This window comes from Rhinoderma darwinii, chromosome 4, assembly GCF_050947455.1.
Source record: "Rhinoderma darwinii isolate aRhiDar2 chromosome 4, aRhiDar2.hap1, whole genome shotgun sequence".
NCBI lineage: Eukaryota > Metazoa > Chordata > Amphibia > Anura > Rhinodermatidae > Rhinoderma > Rhinoderma darwinii.
This window is the reverse complement of record NC_134690.1, coordinates 396,007,418-396,027,619: the sequence shown is the minus strand read 5'-3', so window position 1 is coordinate 396,027,619 and position 20,202 is coordinate 396,007,418. Positions and strand designations below refer to the sequence as shown.

The following is a 20,202-nucleotide window of genomic DNA, read 5'->3' as shown; positions in this document are numbered from 1 at the left end:
CATTGCTCTGTGTAAACTGGGCAAAGATCAGCTCGTTCATCAGCTGATCGTATCGTTTCTGCAGTAGAAATTCTTATTGTTATCGGCAGCACATCTCCAGCACGGCACAGTAGCTGCAGACCTACAGTATGGTGATAAACAGATCATGGACAGGACCTCATTTAGAGAACGAGTCATATAGATGGGACAACCCATTGAATAGCCAATATTGTCGTGAAAAAACACTGAAGACAAAGGAACTTGAGTAAGAGAAGACATAAAGAAAACTATGACGGTGAATAAAAACTTCTTTAATTTACTTTTTACTTAAGTTACATGATTTTTTTTTAGCATTTTAAGTTTTGCCTCATAATGATGATGTGAAACACACAATTATATTCCACTATAAAGAGCATGGGTTTGCTTTGAGTGTATGTGGGGTTATAGCTACTCTTATTTTTGGGTTACACTGGTGCTGTGCTCTACAACATTGCCCTGGTAAATAAACTCAATTGACACACTGCACTTAAAGGGGTTATCCAGAAGGAGAAAAAAGGTTCTGTTTTAAGTGAGTAGGGCTGAGCTGCAATACTAGTTATTGACCATTGACAAGAGTGGCACTGTTTCTGGAAAAAAGTAGAACCTTCTGTCTAATCCTGGATAACCCCTTTAACTACTTGATTAGCAGGGTGATCCTTGCTCCATAGAGATTACAATCTAATTATATACAATCTGAATATATTAGTCAGACACAGATGTAGGTGTGATACTTACAGGTTAAAATTTTGCACCACAGTATCTAGCATTATTTTTCTTTTGTCCTGTTCACTAACTTTTTTAAGGCCAAATTATTAAGTGTCCCCTTAACGGTGGTGTTCAGAATAGATCTGATGAAACAGCTCCCCTTAGTGGTAAAACTGTTGTTCTACAGCACTATACCTACAGGGGCTACTAGAGCCATAAATACTGGCAATAAAGCCTCAGAGAGAGATCTGCAGTGTGGCCTTAAAAAAGTTGTCCAGAATTAAAAAAAACATGGTTGCTTTCTTCCAAAAAAAGCTCCACACTTGTCCACAGGTTGTGCATGGTATTGCATCTTGGCCCCATTCTCTTCAATGGCGCTAATCTGCAATACCAGATACAACCCACAAACCGATATGGAGCTGTTTTTTTGAGAAATAAGTCATGTTTTCTAAGCCTGGACAACCCCTTTTAAAGTGTACCTCCAGCTAGGAATGCTATTTTGTTTTTAGGACTGAAGTTCTGTGGGGACAAATGTCATAATCCATTTTAATGTGTCAGAGTTCTATTTTAGTCCAAATTCCTTGTGTTCCTTCACACAGTCATAGACTGACACAGTGAAATACTAGCCGCCTAAAGTTAGCACTTGGGGAGCTCTCTCCATACAGATTCCATCGGACTCAATAATAAATTTGTCTTCAGTAAGCACCTAAGCTCCCCCTAGTGGTGGCTGCAGGCAGCCAGAATTATTATAATTGACATTTGGCTACTTTATTTTAAAATCTTTATTTATTTCAACCTGAACATTTCTCCCATGAACTATCCAAATATTAAATTATCTGAAATTTTCCTAAAAGCTTAGCTCCTGATTAGTTCTTAGCACAGCACTAATAGCAATAACATTAATATAACAGAATAACCCTATAAAGGGTTTTCATATTTAAAGAATAAAATATTTAATATAATTAGAGAAATATTTCATGATGAGTCTGATTGGTGGCCGTCTCTTCTAGATCAGCGTAGCACAAAGCCACTGAAAAGAACAGAACAATACAGATCAGTACTGAACAAATTCATGTTTAGAGCTATGATGGTTTTGTTAAGAAAATAAATCATCGATGTACCTCTGGTAAGGAGAAATCAATTTTTCCACTGTTATCCTTGTCCAAAAGTTTAAACATTTCTGTTAAGAAATAAATTCATTAACTAATGAAAAACTCATTCATTAAAAAAATTAAGAAATAAATACAGGTAAATATTTTCCTATATTATTCTCAACATTTGCCTTCAATAAAACCACATTTTTGAGCCTTCTTAACCCATTAAAAAAATTTTTGTTTTTAACTACTCACATTTGGACAGTCATAATTATTTTTTTTCCATTGACATAGCACCAATCTGGGCTACATATAACTTATTAAATTTTGAAAGGGATGGTGCATAAAAAAACCAAAACAATTCCATCATAGGGTTTTTTTTACGCTTTTCACCATGCAGCACTGTAGAATTATTTTTTTTCTTCACTTTATTAAACTTTATTTTTTGGTTTTGCTTCACTTAGGAACTTTTACTTAATGATAGGCACTTACTGATGGCAGCCCTAGGGGCCTTTGTTCGAACCTCAGCTGCCACAGAAACTTTTCACCCTGTGATTGCGTTGTAGGGGCCACCAATATAGGGTCAAAGGAGGTCTCTACACTTTATTACACCCTTAAGTGCCATAATCGCTATATCAGGATCCGTCGGTTCCTAGATAATAAAATGATGGAATATCCCAGCGATATGCCAACACTTTATAAAATGGTAATACCCCCTTAATAAGACCCTCACAGTGCTGTGGGAATCAGAGATGGACACCCAGGGAGAGACATGGCCAAGGCTGCAGAGGGTGCTACATGTGTAAGACGTGCACATTGTCCTGCATTAGTTTGTTACAGAAGACAAACATAGCAATTACAAACGTAAGGTGGGGCCTACTTCATGGGCAGAGTCTAAGGCGTCAGATAATCTGTACTGATCGGCTCCCGAGATGTAAAAAAAAGTGGTAGAGTAGTAGAAGTGTACTTACTGAATAAGGTCTCCAAACGTATCATACACGAAATGAAAGAGTCAAAGTTGATAGTGAGGTCACTGTCTGTGTAGCGCTGGGCAATGTTTTGTTGGATAGTGTTGTTCAGACTGAAGCCTGGATGGATAGAAGGTAAGATAAGGTAAATACAACATTCTATAGATATATAGTATGCAGTTATAGGAAACTGCATACCTTGCTGCGGGTTCCGGTACCGCCAGAAATCCCTGCCGGCTGTTCTCCTGCCCCGTGGCCATGTGTTTCTAATGTGCACGCTCTAGCCGCCTCTCTAAGGGCCAGCGCGCACCATTCAAAAATCCCATATCTAGTCCCTGTTGCCCCAGGACTTTTTAAGGCACCTCCACAATCCACTGGGTGCTTGAGCAACATTGGAACAACCTATTTGTGTCCTGCAAAATTTCCTGTGTGCCTTTGATTCCAGTGCACTATTGCCATATGTTATATGTTATCAGTTTGTATCCAGTTATCTGTTATCAGCCTATATCCAGCTATCTGTCATTAGCCAGTTTCCATCTATCTTTTATCAGCCTGTGCCCAGCTTTCTGTTATCAGCCAGTATCCAGATATTCACTGTTGTACTGCGTCCAGCTGCCCGCTGCCAGTTTGTCTCCAGCAGCCAACCACCAGTTTGTGTTCTGTTGTCTGCCTTCAGTCTGCATCCCGCTGTCTTCTGCTGCCAGTCTCCACCCAACTGTCTGTAACAAACCTAAAGCTTCCTATCAATTAAGAACTGTATCCTGTGGTCTGCATCCATCTGCCAAAGTACCTCCTCCCAGTGCCTGTACCCTCGATGTGCTACACCGTAGTGTCCTGGTCCGCTGGAACAGCAGCTACTCCATCAGGACCACCTCAAGAGCTAGCGACCTGGTAGCCTCCCCGCAGTGAAGACCAGGACCCTGAAGGGGGGTTAAAGGGTGAAGACCAAGAAGGCCACATAGATAACGCCCTTAGAGGTGGCCTAAAGCCAAACCGGTGGAGTAGCCCAGTGGGTCGACAACCTGCTGGTCATAACAAAGGGAAACCAAATCATAATCTGTTTTAACCTGAGTAACTCAAATACTGTACACATCTCTGTATTTGAAGTACAGTAATGTCACTCCGTGGCTGCTGTTCCACTTGCTAACATTGAATACTCATATTAAAGGGGTTGTTTCATCAGAGCCACCCGAGACATCAGTTCGGGAGGGAAACTTTCCATTAGCTGCTCATTTTCCAGCAACGGCTACTACAGGTCAAATGTAGCACTACACGTGGCCATTCAAGTGATTGGTGTGCCAGAACTGCTGCTTCTTAGCGGTTCTCTGCTGTGTCTCCTATAGGCAGGTCCCCCCCATATGATGTCCATATGGAAAGGGGTTGTTGAGATGAGACAATCCCAACCCCTTTAAAGGTGTTGTCTTCTGTTCAGGATCCTCATCTCTTGGTCAGAGTGGAGAGCTTTTACATAGAGCATCTCTCGCTCTAGAGAACCTTCCCTGTCCCGTATTACACAGATAACCTATTGATTTGAATGAACTGTGTAAAGCTTAACTTCCCCTGTGGTGACGCTGCAGGGAAATTAAAAACCTACTTCCTGATTTCTCTACAAATTATAGCTTTGTGTCTACAGCTTGAAAGCAGACCTATGTGTCTTCATAGTTACAAACTACAAACGCTATGTAGTTTGATCCTGCAGTCATGTGTTACTTTCTTTCATCAGTTCTTTCGTAGGGAGTGGAGTTACACATGGCTGCTGGATCAGACTACACAGGGTTGTTTGTAGTCTGTAACCATGGAGACATATAGACCTGAGTAGAAATAACAGATAAAAAACAGGTGGAAATTTCATATAGACCTGCGTAGAAATAACAGATAAAAAACAGGTGGAAATTTCATATAGATCTGCGTAGAAACAATAGACATAAAATAGTAGGAAATCTTCACTCAAGACTATTTGCAAAGTTGCTTGATTATTTGCTGTAGATGCATTGGAGCAAGAACAAAATGTATTGAACTGGAACCAATATGTTCCAAATTGTAAAACGTACACGAACCCTAACCCGAATTGCCTCGAACATCTTTGATGATAAAATAATTAGAGGTCAATAAGATTTTTTAGCCCTTTTCATTCAGGGGTCATCTAAGTGGCCCTCTTCTACTCCTAATATTGCAACACTGCAAATTATCAGTTCTGTGCCACAGTATGGGATGCCAGGTTAAAGGAATTTTATAATATAAAATTAGTAGAAAAAAAAAATCACCTGCATTCTGCAAAGCTGCCCTCATTTCATGGGCGTCCATGGTTCCTGATTTATCCTTGTCTGCTTTCAAGAAAATTTCCTATTGGAGGTAGAAATTTAAAATTAGTGAAACCATACCTCCCTACATTTGAATCCCCATTCGCAGGACCTTTTTAGATGCCCAGGAACGCCAACCCTTTTACTAGATTGCAGCCCAGTGACCAGCTGATCATTGATAAGCTTCAGAAACACCAAACAATAACAGCTGATGGGTGCGGAGGGCCAAATGTAGTATTAAATGCCGGCCAATGAAATTATGGCTGGGATGTAATACATAGAAAGGCCTGGTAACCTACTATATAAAGGTGAGGACTTAGTTTATCCACGGGAGTCCATGGTTAATACCACAATGGTAAACCCAAGGCCTATACATCTAGTACATGGGTCAGATGACATTGTCACATCTTTGCATCGTCCTATGGCTCTAGTGCTGGGGGACTCATCAACAGGGCCTTATTGTTTCTATAGGCATAGTCTATATTTTCCTTTCTTCTTTTTTCTTTTCTCTTTATGCCAGTCAGTATGTATCACCAGTATTTTTGCATTCTGTGTGAATGTTTGCGCGCATCCTTGTTCCTAGTTGTACTGGTAATTTTATTCCATATTTTGTCATTTACAAAATTCTAATTAAAATCTAAATTAAAAATATATATATATGTATACATATCTATGGCTGCCTACATTCTATATAAACCATGGATGAGTTCATCTTCACTGTACCATATATTTTTGTATCTTCATCCAGAGTGTTTTGAATTGTACAAGACTCAGAGTCCCGGTCCCATCCATCTGGGCAGATTTTAGTTAAGAATATATTAATTTTTTTTAATATTAATATTTTTATTAGTTTTTGCGGAGTAGATAGAATTTTATCATAAATGGTTTACACAAATAATACATATATTACCTTGAGAGCCGGGAAGCTGCGACTGCCTGACAACCTTCCTACTGCTATCTGGTGCGTACAATTGTCCCCATACTACCCGATTTTGCTTCATGTTGTAATGATAACTATCAGGAGAGTGCATAAATTATATAAATATATATATATATATATATATATATATATATATATATATACACACACATACTGTGTATATCTGGATCTTTATATTGAAAACAAATAAATTAAATCGCCATACATTTAAAGGGTACATACACTTTTGCAAAAAAATGTTTCATTGTTCAAGTGCATCCAAGATAAAAAGAAATCAACAATTGTCTTGATTAAAATCTTCCTACCGTTCTGTATATACAGCTATGATGTAAACCTATGTGTTTCCATAGATACAGACTACGAATAAACCCTGTATGTAGTCTGAACCTGCATGTGTTATGTGTTTGTTTCTTCCATCTGCCTCCTTGTCTACTTTCTGTAGGTTCTCAAGAACAGGAGATAGAGAGACGAGTAACACATAACTGCAGGATCAGACTACACATATGTGTAGTCTGTATTTAGACACATTGGTCTGCATAAGAGCTGTATACACAAATCAATAGATTGGTGGATTTTTTTATTTGGAACAATATAAAAAAAAAACTTTGCTTTTCCTTATGTTTGTCTTTTATCAATATTGAAGGTTATCTCCTGCTGTGTGTGTACCACTATATTTGAAGTTCCAATATGCTTTGCCATTTTCTGTAATTTAAAGGATACATCCATAAGGGAGACCATTTCTCTGCATGTAGCCAGGCTAAACCCATTGGATTTCAAGTCTGTTCCTAAAAGAGAGCAAAAAAAAAGACTTCATACTTGATGCTTGTAGATAATTCTCTCTACTTACCCACATTTTATAGAGGCTCTGTCACCACATTATAAGTGTCCTGTCTCCTATATAAGGAGATGGGCGCTGTAATGTAGGTGACAGTAATGCTTTTTATTTAAAAAAAACGATCTTTTTTCACAACGTTAGGAGCGATTTTGGTTTATGCTAATGAGCTTTCTTAATGCCCAAGTGGGCGTACTTTTACTTTCGACCAAGTGGGCGTTGTACAGAGGAGTGTATGACGCTGACCAATCGGCATCATGCACTCCTCTCCATTCATTTACACTGCACTAGCGATATAGATATATCACTATGTGCAGCTAAATACACAAGCCCTAACATTACTACAGTGTCCTAATAATGAATACACATGAAATCCAGCCTGGACGTCATGTGTACTCAGAATCCTGACACTTCTGAATCTTTTCTGTGAGATTCCGGCAAGTGAAACCAAATCTCGCGAGATTACGGAGCTAAACGAGATTTGGTTTCACTTGCCGGAATCTCACAAAAAAAGAGTCAGAAGGAGACAGGCCCCTTATAATGTGGTGACAGAGCCTCTTTAAGGTCCTGCTCCCCTTCCTCCTGACAACACCCTCAAAACTGAGAGCTCCCTTAATATAAGATGTGCAAAACCCGTTCACGGAAAGTATGGCCACACCTCTTGGAATGATGGACAAGATTAAATATAGCACCATGCACTTTTACTTTACATGATGTGACTGTGACCTTCGTAAAAATCATATTACACCATGACTTTGATTTTGGGGCAAGAATCAAGATTTAGGGGGAGGGGAGAACATTTTTGTGTACCACTCCCTTGAATATATAAGCCACACCCTCAATACAAGAAGGCAAATAGAAGCGAAACACAGAAACACCTAATAACATATTCAGGGACAGGCGTATACTCGCTCCACTAGTTTGGGACAAGTGTACGTAGATATATACTATACATAGAGCAATATAACCAAAAATACCGCCATACCATATAGTGGTCAGATACCAGTTCTACATGGGTGGTCTGCAGAGTATCACTACGCTGCAGACCATACAAGACAATAGAGTTCTGAGCCAACTTCAATATATAACTTGTGATTTAGAAAAAAAAAATCGCCCTTATGCCCCATTTACCCAAGTCGGCCCCTGCCCAGGTTATTTGTAATACTGAAAACCTTACTTACTCTTTGTTAAAAGTTTGTTTAGGATAGTCTGAAGATCCTTTGCTGTGATTTCACCTTTCTGCAAATAAAAGTTGCTGAATATATAATACACTAAATAAGTAATAACCGAAGAACATAAAATTGTCGTTCCGTAGTAAAAAAATTCAACGTATTAAAAAAAGTAAACTCTTAAAGGGCCAGTAAATTTAAAGTCAGAAACTTAGAATCGTGCAGTGGCATTATAAGACGTGGCTGATATCATTTACAACAAATATTGAGGAAAATGGTCTCGGCACTGGAGATAATGATGTGATCATGGGAGCAGGAAGTTTTATGGACTTCCTGTTAATCTTCCCATTAAAGAATACTACGATCAGTCCCTCCACAGTTTAAAATGGCAACTAACAGGTAGCAATGACAAATAATAATATCATAGACTAGAGGCATCTGCAAACATAAAGGGACTACTTATACATTAGTGGAATTGTGGACATTTTCTTACGTCTCCTGCCAGTTTATGGAAGATGTTCTTGAAGTCATTGGTCAAGTCCTTTTCTGACACCTGAGGCTGAAAACAGAACAGAAAAACTGATCACCAAATAGCGATATTGTTAAAAACCCACATATACGTCAAAGCCATTAGTACCATTATTTATTTTTTCTAAAGGGTGTATCCCTACACTGCCTGAAACCGTCAGCACTGATCCGACAGTGTCAGACTATGTAGGGTCACACCCCATTGACAAGGGAAATGGTAATTCCCAGTTGTTAATTTACTCAAACATTTCAAGCAAGAATAACAGAGTAGCTAAAAAAAAAAAAGGGGTTCCAGAATTGTTATTTCATGTGGAATACCAGTAATTACTAAAATAGACATTTCAGGAAAACGGACAGCTCCTCTATACTACACCACACAGGAGAGCTGACAGCTCCTCTATACTACACCACACAGGAGAGCCGACAGCTCCTCTATACTACACCACACAGGAGAGCTGACAGCTCCTCTATACTACACCACACAGGAGAACTGACAGATCCTCTATACTACACCACACAGGAGAGCTGACAGCTCCTCTATACTACACCACACAGGAGAGCTGACAGCTCCTCTATACTACATCACACAGGAGAACTGACAGATCCTCTATACTACACCACACAGGAGAGCTGACAGCTCCTCTATACTACACCACACAGGAGAGCTGACAGATCCTCTATACTACACCACACAGGAGAGCTGACAGCTGCTCTATACTACACCACACAGGAGAGCTGACAGCTCCTCTATACTACACCACACAGGAGAGCTGACAGATCCCCTATACTACATCACACAGGAGAGCTGACAGATCCTCTATACTACACAACACAGGAGAACTGACAGCTCCTCTATACTACACCACACAGGAGAGCTGACAGATCCTCTATACTACACAACACAGGAGAGATGAGAAATCCTCTATACTACACCACACAGGAGAGCTGACAGATCCCCTATACTACATCACACAGGAGAACTGACAGATCCTCTATACTACACCACACAGGAGAGCTGACAGATCCTCTATACTACACAACACAGGAGAACTGACAGCTCCTCTATACTACACCACACAGGAGAGCTGACAGATCCTCTATACTACACCACACAGGAGAGCTGACAGGTCCTCTATACTACACCACACAGGAGAGCTGACAGCTCCTCTATACTACACCACACAGGAGAGCTGACAGATCCTCTATACTACACCACACAGGAGAGTTGACAGATCCTCTATACTACACCACACAGGAGACCTGACAGCTCCTCTATACTACACCACACAGGAGAGCTGACAGATCCTCTATACTACACCACACAGGAGAGCTGACAGCTCCTCTATACTACACCACACAGGAGAGCTGACAGATCCTCTATACTACACCACACAGGAGAGCTGACAGACCCTCTATACTACATCACACAGGAGAGCTGACAGATCCTCTATACTACACCACACAGGAGAGCTGACAGCTCCTCTATACTACATCACACAGGAGAGCTGACAGATCCTCTATACTACACCACACAGGAGAACTTACAGATCCTCTATACTACACCACACAGGAGAACTGACATATCCTCTATACTACATCACACAGGAGAGCTGACAGATCCTCTATACTACACCACACAGGAGAGCTGACAGATTCTCTATACTACATCACACAGGAGAGCTGACAGACCCTCTATACTACATCACACAGGAGAGCTGACAGATCCTCTATACTACACCACACAGGAGAGCTGACAGCTCCTCTATACTACATCACACAGGAGAGCTGACAGATCCTCTATACTACACCACACAGGAGAACTTACAGATCCTCTATACTACACCACACAGGAGAACTGACATATCCTCTATACTACACAACACAGGAGAACTGACAGCTCCTCTATACTACACCACACAGGAGAGCTGACAGATCCTCTATACTACACCACACAGGAGAGCTGACAGGTCCTCTATACTACACCACACAGGAGAGCTGACAGCTCCTCTATACTACACCACACAGGAGAGCTGACAGATCCTCTATACTACACCACACAGGAGAGTTGACAGATCCTCTATACTACACCACACAGGAGACCTGACAGCTCCTCTATACTACACCACACAGGAGAGCTGACAGATCCTCTATACTACACCACACAGGAGAGCTGACAGCTCCTCTATACTACACCACACAGGAGAGCTGACAGATCCTCTATACTACACCACACAGGAGAGCTGACAGACCCTCTATACTACATCACACAGGAGAGCTGACAGATCCTCTATACTACACCACACAGGAGAGCTGACAGCTCCTCTATACTACATCACACAGGAGAGCTGACAGATCCTCTATACTACACCACACAGGAGAACTTACAGATCCTCTATACTACACCACACAGGAGAACTGACATATCCTCTATACTACATCACACAGGAGAGCTGACAGATCCTCTATACTACACCACACAGGAGAGCTGACAGATTCTCTATACTACATCACACAGGAGAGCTGACAGATCCTCTATACTACACCACACAGGAGAACTTACAGATCCTCTATACTACACCACACAGGAGAACTGACATATCCTCTATACTACAACACACAGGAGAGCTGACAGATCCTCTATACTACACCACACAGGAGAGCTGACAGCTCCTCTATACTACACCACACAGGAGAGCTGACAGCTCCTCTATACTACACCACACAGGAGAGCTGACAGCTCCTCTATACTATACCACACAGGAGAACTGACAGATTCTCTATACTACACCACACAGGAGAACTGACAGATCCTCTATACTACACCACACAGGAGAGATGACAGATCCTCTATACTACTCCACACAGGAGAACTTACAGATCCTCTATACTACACCGCACAGGAGAGATGACAGCTCTTCTATACTATACCACGCAGGAGAGCTGACAGATCCTCTATACTACACCACACAGGAGAGATGACAGCTCTTCTATACTATACCACGCAGGAGAGCTGACATGTCCTCTTTAAAGGCATTGTCTGGTTCAGTCAAGACCTTCTCATATGCCCACATTAAGGTAATGGAGGGGGAGTCCCACAATCAGCAACCCACTCTGTTATTGACGAATAATTTAATATCTTACCTCATAGGGATCGGCTTTCGCCACGTCACCAACTTCCCTGGTAGTAACAAAATATAAAATAATGAAGTTTGTTCATTGCTTTGTCCAATACAAATCTCAGTACCAATTTAGTATCCTGTAGACACACAATGGTCTCCAGTGAGATCCTGATCATCCATTAGGGATAGACTCCTATGTCCAGCTTTTTTTGAAAACTCCGGAGTTTAGCACGAAAAAATGCAGAAAAACTGCATGCGTGAATCCAGCCTTACATGATATGCACATTAATGGAGAAAACTACACCAACTCTGCCTTTATAAGCTATGATTAGGTCCTGACCTGGAGGACCAGGGGCAATAATCCTCTTGTCTCTATTGGAAAACTGTAATTTAGGATAACAGATAAAAATTAATTTAACCCTTAGACCATGAGAATAAAATTAGGTTGGGTGGTCATAGGGAGCCATAGTCAAAACAAAGTTTTCAGCTTTGGATGGAATTACTCTTTAAAGCTGGCTGTAAACATTAGTTTAAAGTTTGCTGGATCCACTGAGGTTTGGAGGATCTGTGTGGATGCAGGCCGATAGTCCCGATATCTGTCATCAGGAGAGAGAGAGGAATCGGCTATGATGGAATTAAATATGCCCCAGTAGATAAGTGGCACTGTATGTGTATGGCAGCTGCTTATCCTTCTCTCCTTATTGAAATAAACCTGCATAATCAGAAAATCCAAGAGTGCATCCTTTATGGCAGTGGAAGAAGAGATTTCTGTCCAATGCGTACGGAGGGCCTAAGAGTCTAGTTATATAAATGTGTTAATAATAGAGAACCAAATAGGAGAAATAAAATTGAATTATTGCCGGAAATGTTTTTCCCTATATAAAATAAAAAAGTTTTGAAACTCCATATTTGCAAACAAAAAATGTTTCTAATGTGAACCTGGAAAGTAACAGGCCTCGTGCAGTCTCCATACGTACAGAGATTTGGCAGCTTTCTCAGAGAAGATGCGCAGACAGAAGTCTCCAGCTTTAAAGGGCTCAAAAGTGCACGGTACAATCAGATAATCTCCAACCGGTAACTTCATCCGTTTAGACACTTCCCGCATGTTAATGAAAGTGTCGGAGCGACCAGCCGATGGCGTCTTCTGGAAAAACTCTTTGTTGAGATGGACGTCTGTTTGGTTCTGCAACTGCAGGGACAGACAAAAAGCTTGCCAGTCTATATATTTATAGAGGTCGGACCCCCATTTTTCAATCTAAAAATCCCAGTATTCCCTACTTTCCTTTACACAGCTCTAAAACTATGTGATAAATATCTGACTGCCCGCAGCCACCACTTGGGGGAGCTGAGGGGCTCACTGAAGACGGATTTATTATTGAGTTCAATGAAAGTTGTATAAATCCTTGTGGTGGCTGAGGACAGACAGAATTTTATCATTTAACTCTACATGAAGGTAAGCAGTAGATTTGGAGCTCTGTATCAGAAAAATTGAGCTTCTACCCCTATAAAGATGTACTATTCAGCACAGATGTTTGCATGTAGAGAACTAATAATGTTTATAGTTGGAGATATACTGCTAGAGTATGGACATGGACTATCTCTCAAACTAATCGGATTGTATCTAGGTAGAATTCTGACAAACTGAATAATGTTCATCCATTAAAACACATTTTATTAGTGACGTAGTAAAAAAAAATAACGTAAAAGTCTGTCACCAGTGAGTTACCAGAAATGACCCAGCGTCAAAACTAAAGTGATGGAAATCATCATACCTCTTTAGGAACCTGCAAAACAGAAATATACTTTTTTTTAGAAAATTCATATGACATTTGTTAACATTGTTTACATGTGTATTTTAAAGCTCTACTGTCTTGAGAAAGAGTCGCTTTAAAGAAAGTAATCTAGAAGATGCCCATAAAGGAATAAACTAGTAGGCACTAAAAACTTCCACTATACAGTTCCCAAAACCAAAGATTGGGGGTTGTATCTTGTTTTTTGTATCCAGCTGAAAAGGACACTTGGGAGGAGCATTGTGAACTGTTGTGTGTAAGAGAGATGTCCTCAGCCAATCCCCAGTGCTCTGCCTGTATTTCATGGTTAATGTCCTTTTCAGCCGGATGCCAGGAATGGTATACAACTCCCCTATTCCATCACCGGCTCTGAAAGTGGGCAGAAAAAACGGACTCACAGGCTTTCTCTCTGAGTGGGAGGGGGAGGCAGGATTCACAGGCTTCTCTATGAGTGGGTGGGGAAGCAGGACTCACAGGCTTTCTCTATGAGTGGGTGGGGAAGCAGGACTCACAGGCTTTCTCTATGAGTGTACGGGGAAGCAGGACTTACAGGCTTTCTATATGAGTGGTTGGGGGAAGCAGGACTCACAGGCTTTCTGTATGAGTGGGTGGAGAAGCAGGACTCACAGGCTTTCTCTATGAGTGGATGGAGAACCAGGACTCACAGGCTCTCCATAAGTGGGCGGAGGAAGCAGGACTCACAGGCTTTCTCTATGAGTGGTTGGGGGAAGCAGGACTCACAGTCTTTCTGTATGAGTGGGCGGGGGAAGCAGGACTTCCAGGCTTTCTTTATGAGTGGGCAGGGGAAGCAGGACTCATAGGCTTTCTCTAGCAGTGGGCGGAGGAAGCAGGACTCACAGGCTTTCTTTATTAGTGGGCAGGGGAAGCAGGACTCACAGGCTTTCTCTATGAGTGGGCGGAGAAGCAGGACTCACAGGCTTTCTCTATCAGTGGGAGGGAATGCAGAACCCACAGGCTTTCTCTATGAGTGGGAGGGGGAGGCAGGATTCACAGGCTTCTCTATGAGTGGGTGGGGAAGCAGGACTCACAGGCTTTCTCTATGAATGGTTGGGGGAAGCAGGACTCACAGGCTTTTTGTATGAGTGGTTGAGGGAAAAAGGACTCACAGGCTTTCTCTATGAGTGGGCGGAGGAAGCATGACTCCCAGGCTTTCTTTATGAGTGGGTGGAGGAAGCAGGACTTACAGGCTTTCTCTATGAGTGGTTGGGGGAAGCAGGACTCACAGGCTTTCTGTATGAGTGGGTGGAGAAGCAGGACTCACAGGCTTTCTCTATGAGTGGATGGAGAACCAGGACTCACAGGCTCTCCATGAGTGGGTGGGGAAGCAGGACTCAAAGGCTTTCTCTATCAGTGGGAGGGAATGCAGGACCCACAGTCTTTCCCTATGAGTGGGTGGAGAAGCAGGACTCACAGGCTTTCTCTATGAGTGGATGGAGAACCAGGACTCACAGGCTCTCCATGAGTGGGTGGGGAAGCAGGACTCAAAGGCTTTCTCTATCAGTGGGAGGGAATGCAGGACCCACAGTCTTTCCCTATGAGTGGTTGGGAGAAGCAGGACTCACAGTCTTTCTGTATGAGTGAGCGGGGGAAGCAGGACTCATAGGCTTTCTCTAGGAGTGGGCGGAGGAAGCAGGACTCACAGACTTTCTTTATGAGTGGGCGGGGGAAGCAGGACTCACAGGCTTTCGCTATAAGTGGTTGGGCGAAGCAAGACTCACAGGCTTTCTGTATGAGTGGGTGGAGAAGCAGGACTCACAGGCTTTCTCTATCAGTGGGAGGGAATGCAGGACCCACAGGCTTTCTCTATGAGTGGTTAGGGGAAGCAGGACTTCCAGGCTTTCTGTATGAGTGGGCGGGGGAAGCAGGACTCACAGGCTTTCTCTATCAGTGGGAGGGAATGCAGGACCCACAGGCTTTCTCTATGAGTGGTTAGGGGAAGCAGGACTCCCAGGCTTTCTCTATGAGTCCTGGCAGCAGTTATACAGCTTTTTACATGAATATACTGACTTGTCAAAGAAAACTATATATCTCCATGCTCAGTGTACCCCCTCTATACAATTCTGCCCTCAAAAAAGGGACCTGACAGAGCCAGTTTAACTTCACATTCAGCTAGCCTGTACAATATGATATGATGTAATGTATAATGAGAATTTCAGTGTACTGATTATTACAATAATAATGGACAGTTTTAGAGTGAGGGTATAACTGAATATATTTAGAAATAAATATGCTACTGTCTACTTACTGGGTACAAGGCATATCCGATAGTCAGCAAGTCCTCTCCTAATTTTCTCTGTCGCCTCCGATTCTTCTGCATTAGACCCACAATGACTGTACAACAAGGATCATGAGAGGATCCATCGTGGTCATCATCTGGTTCTTCTAGCTTGATCCGAAACTGTGGGTTTGTCCAAAATGTAGCTGTATATAAAAAAAAAAAGTATGAATTCGAATTTTTGAAGTGTCAAATATGAATACTTAAAGGGTATATCCACCTATGTATAGTTTACACATAGAATAAATCTAAAAATAATCTAGACTAAAAGTTGAGTCACTGTGTACATACTTATCCTGTACTGATCCTGAGTTACATCCTGTATTATATGCCAGAGCTGCACTCACTATTCTGCTGGTGGAGTCACTGTACATACATTATATTACTTATCCTGTACTGATCCTGAGTTACATCCTGTATTATACTCCAGAGCTGTACTCACTATTCTGCTGGTGGAGTCACTGTGTACATACATTACATTACTTATCCTGTACTGATCCTGAGTTACATCCTGTATTATATTCCAGAGCTGCACTCACTATTCTGCTGGTGGAGTCACTGTACATACATTACTTATCCTGTACTGATCCTGAGTTACATCCTGTATTATATTCCAGAGCTGCACTCACTATTCTGCTGGTGGAGTCACTGTGTACGTACATTACATTACTTATCCTGTACTGATCCTGAGTTACATCCTGTATTATACTCCAGAGCTGCACACACTATTCTGCTGGTGGAGTCACTGTGTACGTACATTACATTACTTATCCTGTACTGATCCTGAGTTACATCCTGTATTATACTCCAGAGCTGCACTCACTATTCTGCTGGTGGAGTCACTGTGTACGTACACTACATTACTTATCCTGTACTGATCCTGAGTTACATCCTGTATTATACTCCAGAGCTGCACACACTATTCTGCTGGTGGTATCACTGTGTACATACATTACATTACTTATCCTGTACTGATCCTGAGTTACATCCTGTATTATACTCCAGAGCTGCACTCACTATTCTGCTGGTGGAGTCACTGTGTACATACATTACATTACTTATCCTGTACTGATCCTGAGTTACATCCTGTATTATACTCCAGAGCTGCACTCACTATTCTGCTGGTGGAGTCACTGTGTACATACATTACTTATCCTGTACTGATCCTTAGTTACATCCTGTATTATACTCCAGAGCTGCACTCACTATTCTGCTGGTGGAGGCACTGTGTACATACATGACATTACTTATCCTGTACTGATCCTGAGTTACATCCTGTATTATACTCCAGAGCTGCACTCACTATTCTGCTGGTGGAGTCACTGTGTACATACATTACATTACTTATCCTGTACTGATCCTGAGTTATATCCTGTATTATACTCCAGAGCTGCAGTCACTATTCTGCTGGTGGAGTCACTGTGTACATACATTACATTACTGATCCTGCACTGATCCTGAGTTACATCCTGTATTATACTCCAGAGCTGCACTCACTATTCTGCTGGTGGAGTCACTGTGTACGTACATTACATTACTTATCCTGTACTGATCCTGAGTTACATCCTGTATTATACTCCAGAGCTGCACACACTATTCTGCTGGTGGTATCACTGTGTACATACATTACATTACTTATCCTGTACTGATCCTGAGTTACATCCTGTATTATACTCCAGAGCTGCACTCACTATTCTGCTGGTGGAGTCACTGTGTACATACATTACATTACTTATCCTGTACTGATCCTGAGTTACATCCTGTATTATACTCCAGAGCTGCACTCACTATTCTGCTGGTGGAGTCACTGTGTACATACATTACTTATCCTGTACTGATCCTTAGTTACATCCTGTATTATACTCCAGAGCTGCACTCACTATTCTGCTGGTGGAGGCACTGTGTACATACATGACATTACTTATCCTGTACTGATCCTGAGTTACATCCTGTATTATACTCCAGAGCTGCACTCACTATTCTGCTGGTCTAGTCACTGTGTACATATATTACATTACTTATCCTGTACTGTTACAGCCTGCATACTGCTGATTGTTATTGTAAACAGTCAGTAAGCTTGCAGTCACACAAGCCAGCTTAGCTTCTCTAAGCAGGGTGGTAGTTAGTTTTTCCTATATCAGATTGCTGTACATTATCTGGTGTAAGGAGGATACTTAAATGTAAACCACTACATCAAGAAACAGAAAGAAACAGGGAACAATAGATTTCAGCTCTGAAGCGTGTGAATTCATTTTAACTTTGCCTCAGTATACTGACATCTCAGTATGACTTATGGTATATATGTTACCTGGGTAATTCTGACATCCTCCTGCTGTAGACCCACGGCTCCAGATGCCATTAAACAGAGTTATATTCCACTTATGCTGCTCATTACTCATCAGCGTGTCAGGGCTCAAGTTACAGATCTCCAGCTGAGAATATTCCTTTATCCAGTCTGAAAATGTCATCCTGCAACCATCACATCATTACAGTTACACACAGATATACAGTTATCCCAACCGGCTTCTTCTAATGTGTCATCTCTGCTTGCTGCCACTGAATGGAAACAGTCTTGTTTAAATCCAGAGGTTGAAAAATCCTCTACAAATTGAATGCCTCGTGCCCACGACCATGTGTGCCACCAGAGTCCCGTCCGTGATCCGTGAAAAGATAGAACATGTCCTATCTCTCCACGGATCGAAAAGTCGGGTCCATTTTCAGGGACCCGATTCCCCCGAAAAAAGTGAATGGGTCCATGAAAACTACCACTCGAATGCCGTGAAAAACAGCCACAGTGCCACTCGGTCGTGGGCAATGGGTATAATACTTCGTGCAACTGACCATGTTCTACAATTGTATCCAGTCATCAGCAGCAAAAATCTCTCTATCCTGTCCTGATAGTTTGTTACACTGTAACAGTGCGTCTCAGCTTTGTAGAGTGCAAATGATCTCATATCTATCTATCTATCTATCTATCTATCTATCTATCTATCTATCTATCTATCTATCTATCTATCTCATATCTATCTATATCTCATATCTATCTATCTATCTATCTATCTATCTATCTATCTATCTATCTATCTATCTATCTATCTATCTATCTATCTATCTATCTATCTATCTATCTATCTATCTATCTATCTATCTACCTACCTCTCTATCTCATATCTATCTATCTATATCTCATATCTATCTATCTATCTATCTATCTATCTATCTATCTATCTATCTATCTATCTATCTATCTATCTATCTATCTATCTATCTATCTATCTATCTATCTATCTATATCTATCTCATATCTATATATATCTCATATCTATCTATCTATCTATCTATCTATATCTCATATCTATCTATATCTCATATCTATCTATCTATCTATCTATCTATCTATCTATCTATCTATCTATCTATCTATCTATCTATCTATCTATCTATCTATCTATCTATCTATCTATCTATCTATCTATCTCATATCTATCTATATCTCATATCTATCTATCTATCTATCTATCTATCTATCTATCTATCTATCTACCTACCTCTCTATCTACCTACCTCTCTATCTCATATCTATCTATTATCTATCTATCTCATATCTATCTATCTACCTACCTCTCTATCTCATATCTATCTATTATCTATCTATCTCATATCCATCTATCCATCTATCCATCTATCCATCCATCCATCCATCCATCCATCTCATATCTATCTCATATCTATCTATCTATCTATCTATCTATCTATCTATCTATCTATCTATCTATCTATCTATCTATCTATCTATCTCATATCTATCTCATATCTATCTATCTATCTATCTATCTATCTATCTATCTATCTATCTATCTATCTATCTATCTATCTATCTCATATCTCTCAAATCTGCCACGTTGTGCTGCGCGCTATATGGTGTCAGTCGCCATTACACTGGGGCGCATCCTAATCAAAGGGCCTGCACTCGTCTTTGCTATCAGATACTGTATTAACCCCTTCCCGACATTTGCCGTACATGTACGTCATGGAAAGTACTGACTTCCCGCATCTTGCCGTACATGTACGCCAAATGTTTGGGACCGGCTCAGAAGCTGAGCCGGTGCCATCATCACCGGATCTCAGCTGTATCTTACAGCTGACATCCGGCTGTAACGGCGGGGACCGAAATTAGCTTCGATCCCCGCCATTAACCCCTTAAGTGCAGCGCTCAAACGCGATCGCTGCACTTAAGGTGTTTGCAGCTCATCGTAACCCCAGTAATGAAATTGCCGGGGTTCCGGTGGCTGCAATGGCAACCGGAGGCCTAATACTGGCCTCCTGGTCTGCCTAGCACCGAAGCCGGTCAAGATCCGCCCGGCGGCGGAGCCTGATCGGCTTCCGTAGCTGCCGGCAAGATGGCGCCGGGTCAGGAGCTGATCCGGCGTCATCAGCGGTGGA

General features: G+C 41.5%; 1 protein-coding gene across 1 annotated transcript in view; it reads right to left on the bottom strand.

Moving 5' to 3' along the window:
• Positions 1 to 276: 276 nt before the first annotated feature.
• Positions 277 to 20,202, bottom strand: part of LOC142760277 (calpain-8-like) — a 56,385-nt gene continuing 36,459 nt past the window's right edge. Inside the window, exons 9-21 of the mRNA XM_075863378.1 lie at positions 18,068 to 18,228; positions 15,730 to 15,905; positions 13,446 to 13,457; positions 12,651 to 12,862; positions 11,696 to 11,732; positions 8,520 to 8,585; positions 8,039 to 8,096; positions 6,746 to 6,810; positions 5,809 to 5,877; positions 5,050 to 5,128; positions 2,789 to 2,905; positions 1,845 to 1,903; positions 277 to 1,753 (exon numbers count right to left, since the gene is read on the bottom strand). Coding sequence (XP_075719493.1) covers positions 1,730 to 1,753; positions 1,845 to 1,903; positions 2,789 to 2,905; positions 5,050 to 5,128; positions 5,809 to 5,877; positions 6,746 to 6,810; positions 8,039 to 8,096; positions 8,520 to 8,585; positions 11,696 to 11,732; positions 12,651 to 12,862; positions 13,446 to 13,457; positions 15,730 to 15,905; positions 18,068 to 18,228 — 1,135 coding nt within the window. The 3' untranslated portion in view covers positions 277 to 1,729. The remainder of the gene's footprint in view (positions 1,754 to 1,844; positions 1,904 to 2,788; positions 2,906 to 5,049; positions 5,129 to 5,808; positions 5,878 to 6,745; positions 6,811 to 8,038; positions 8,097 to 8,519; positions 8,586 to 11,695; positions 11,733 to 12,650; positions 12,863 to 13,445; positions 13,458 to 15,729; positions 15,906 to 18,067; positions 18,229 to 20,202) is intronic.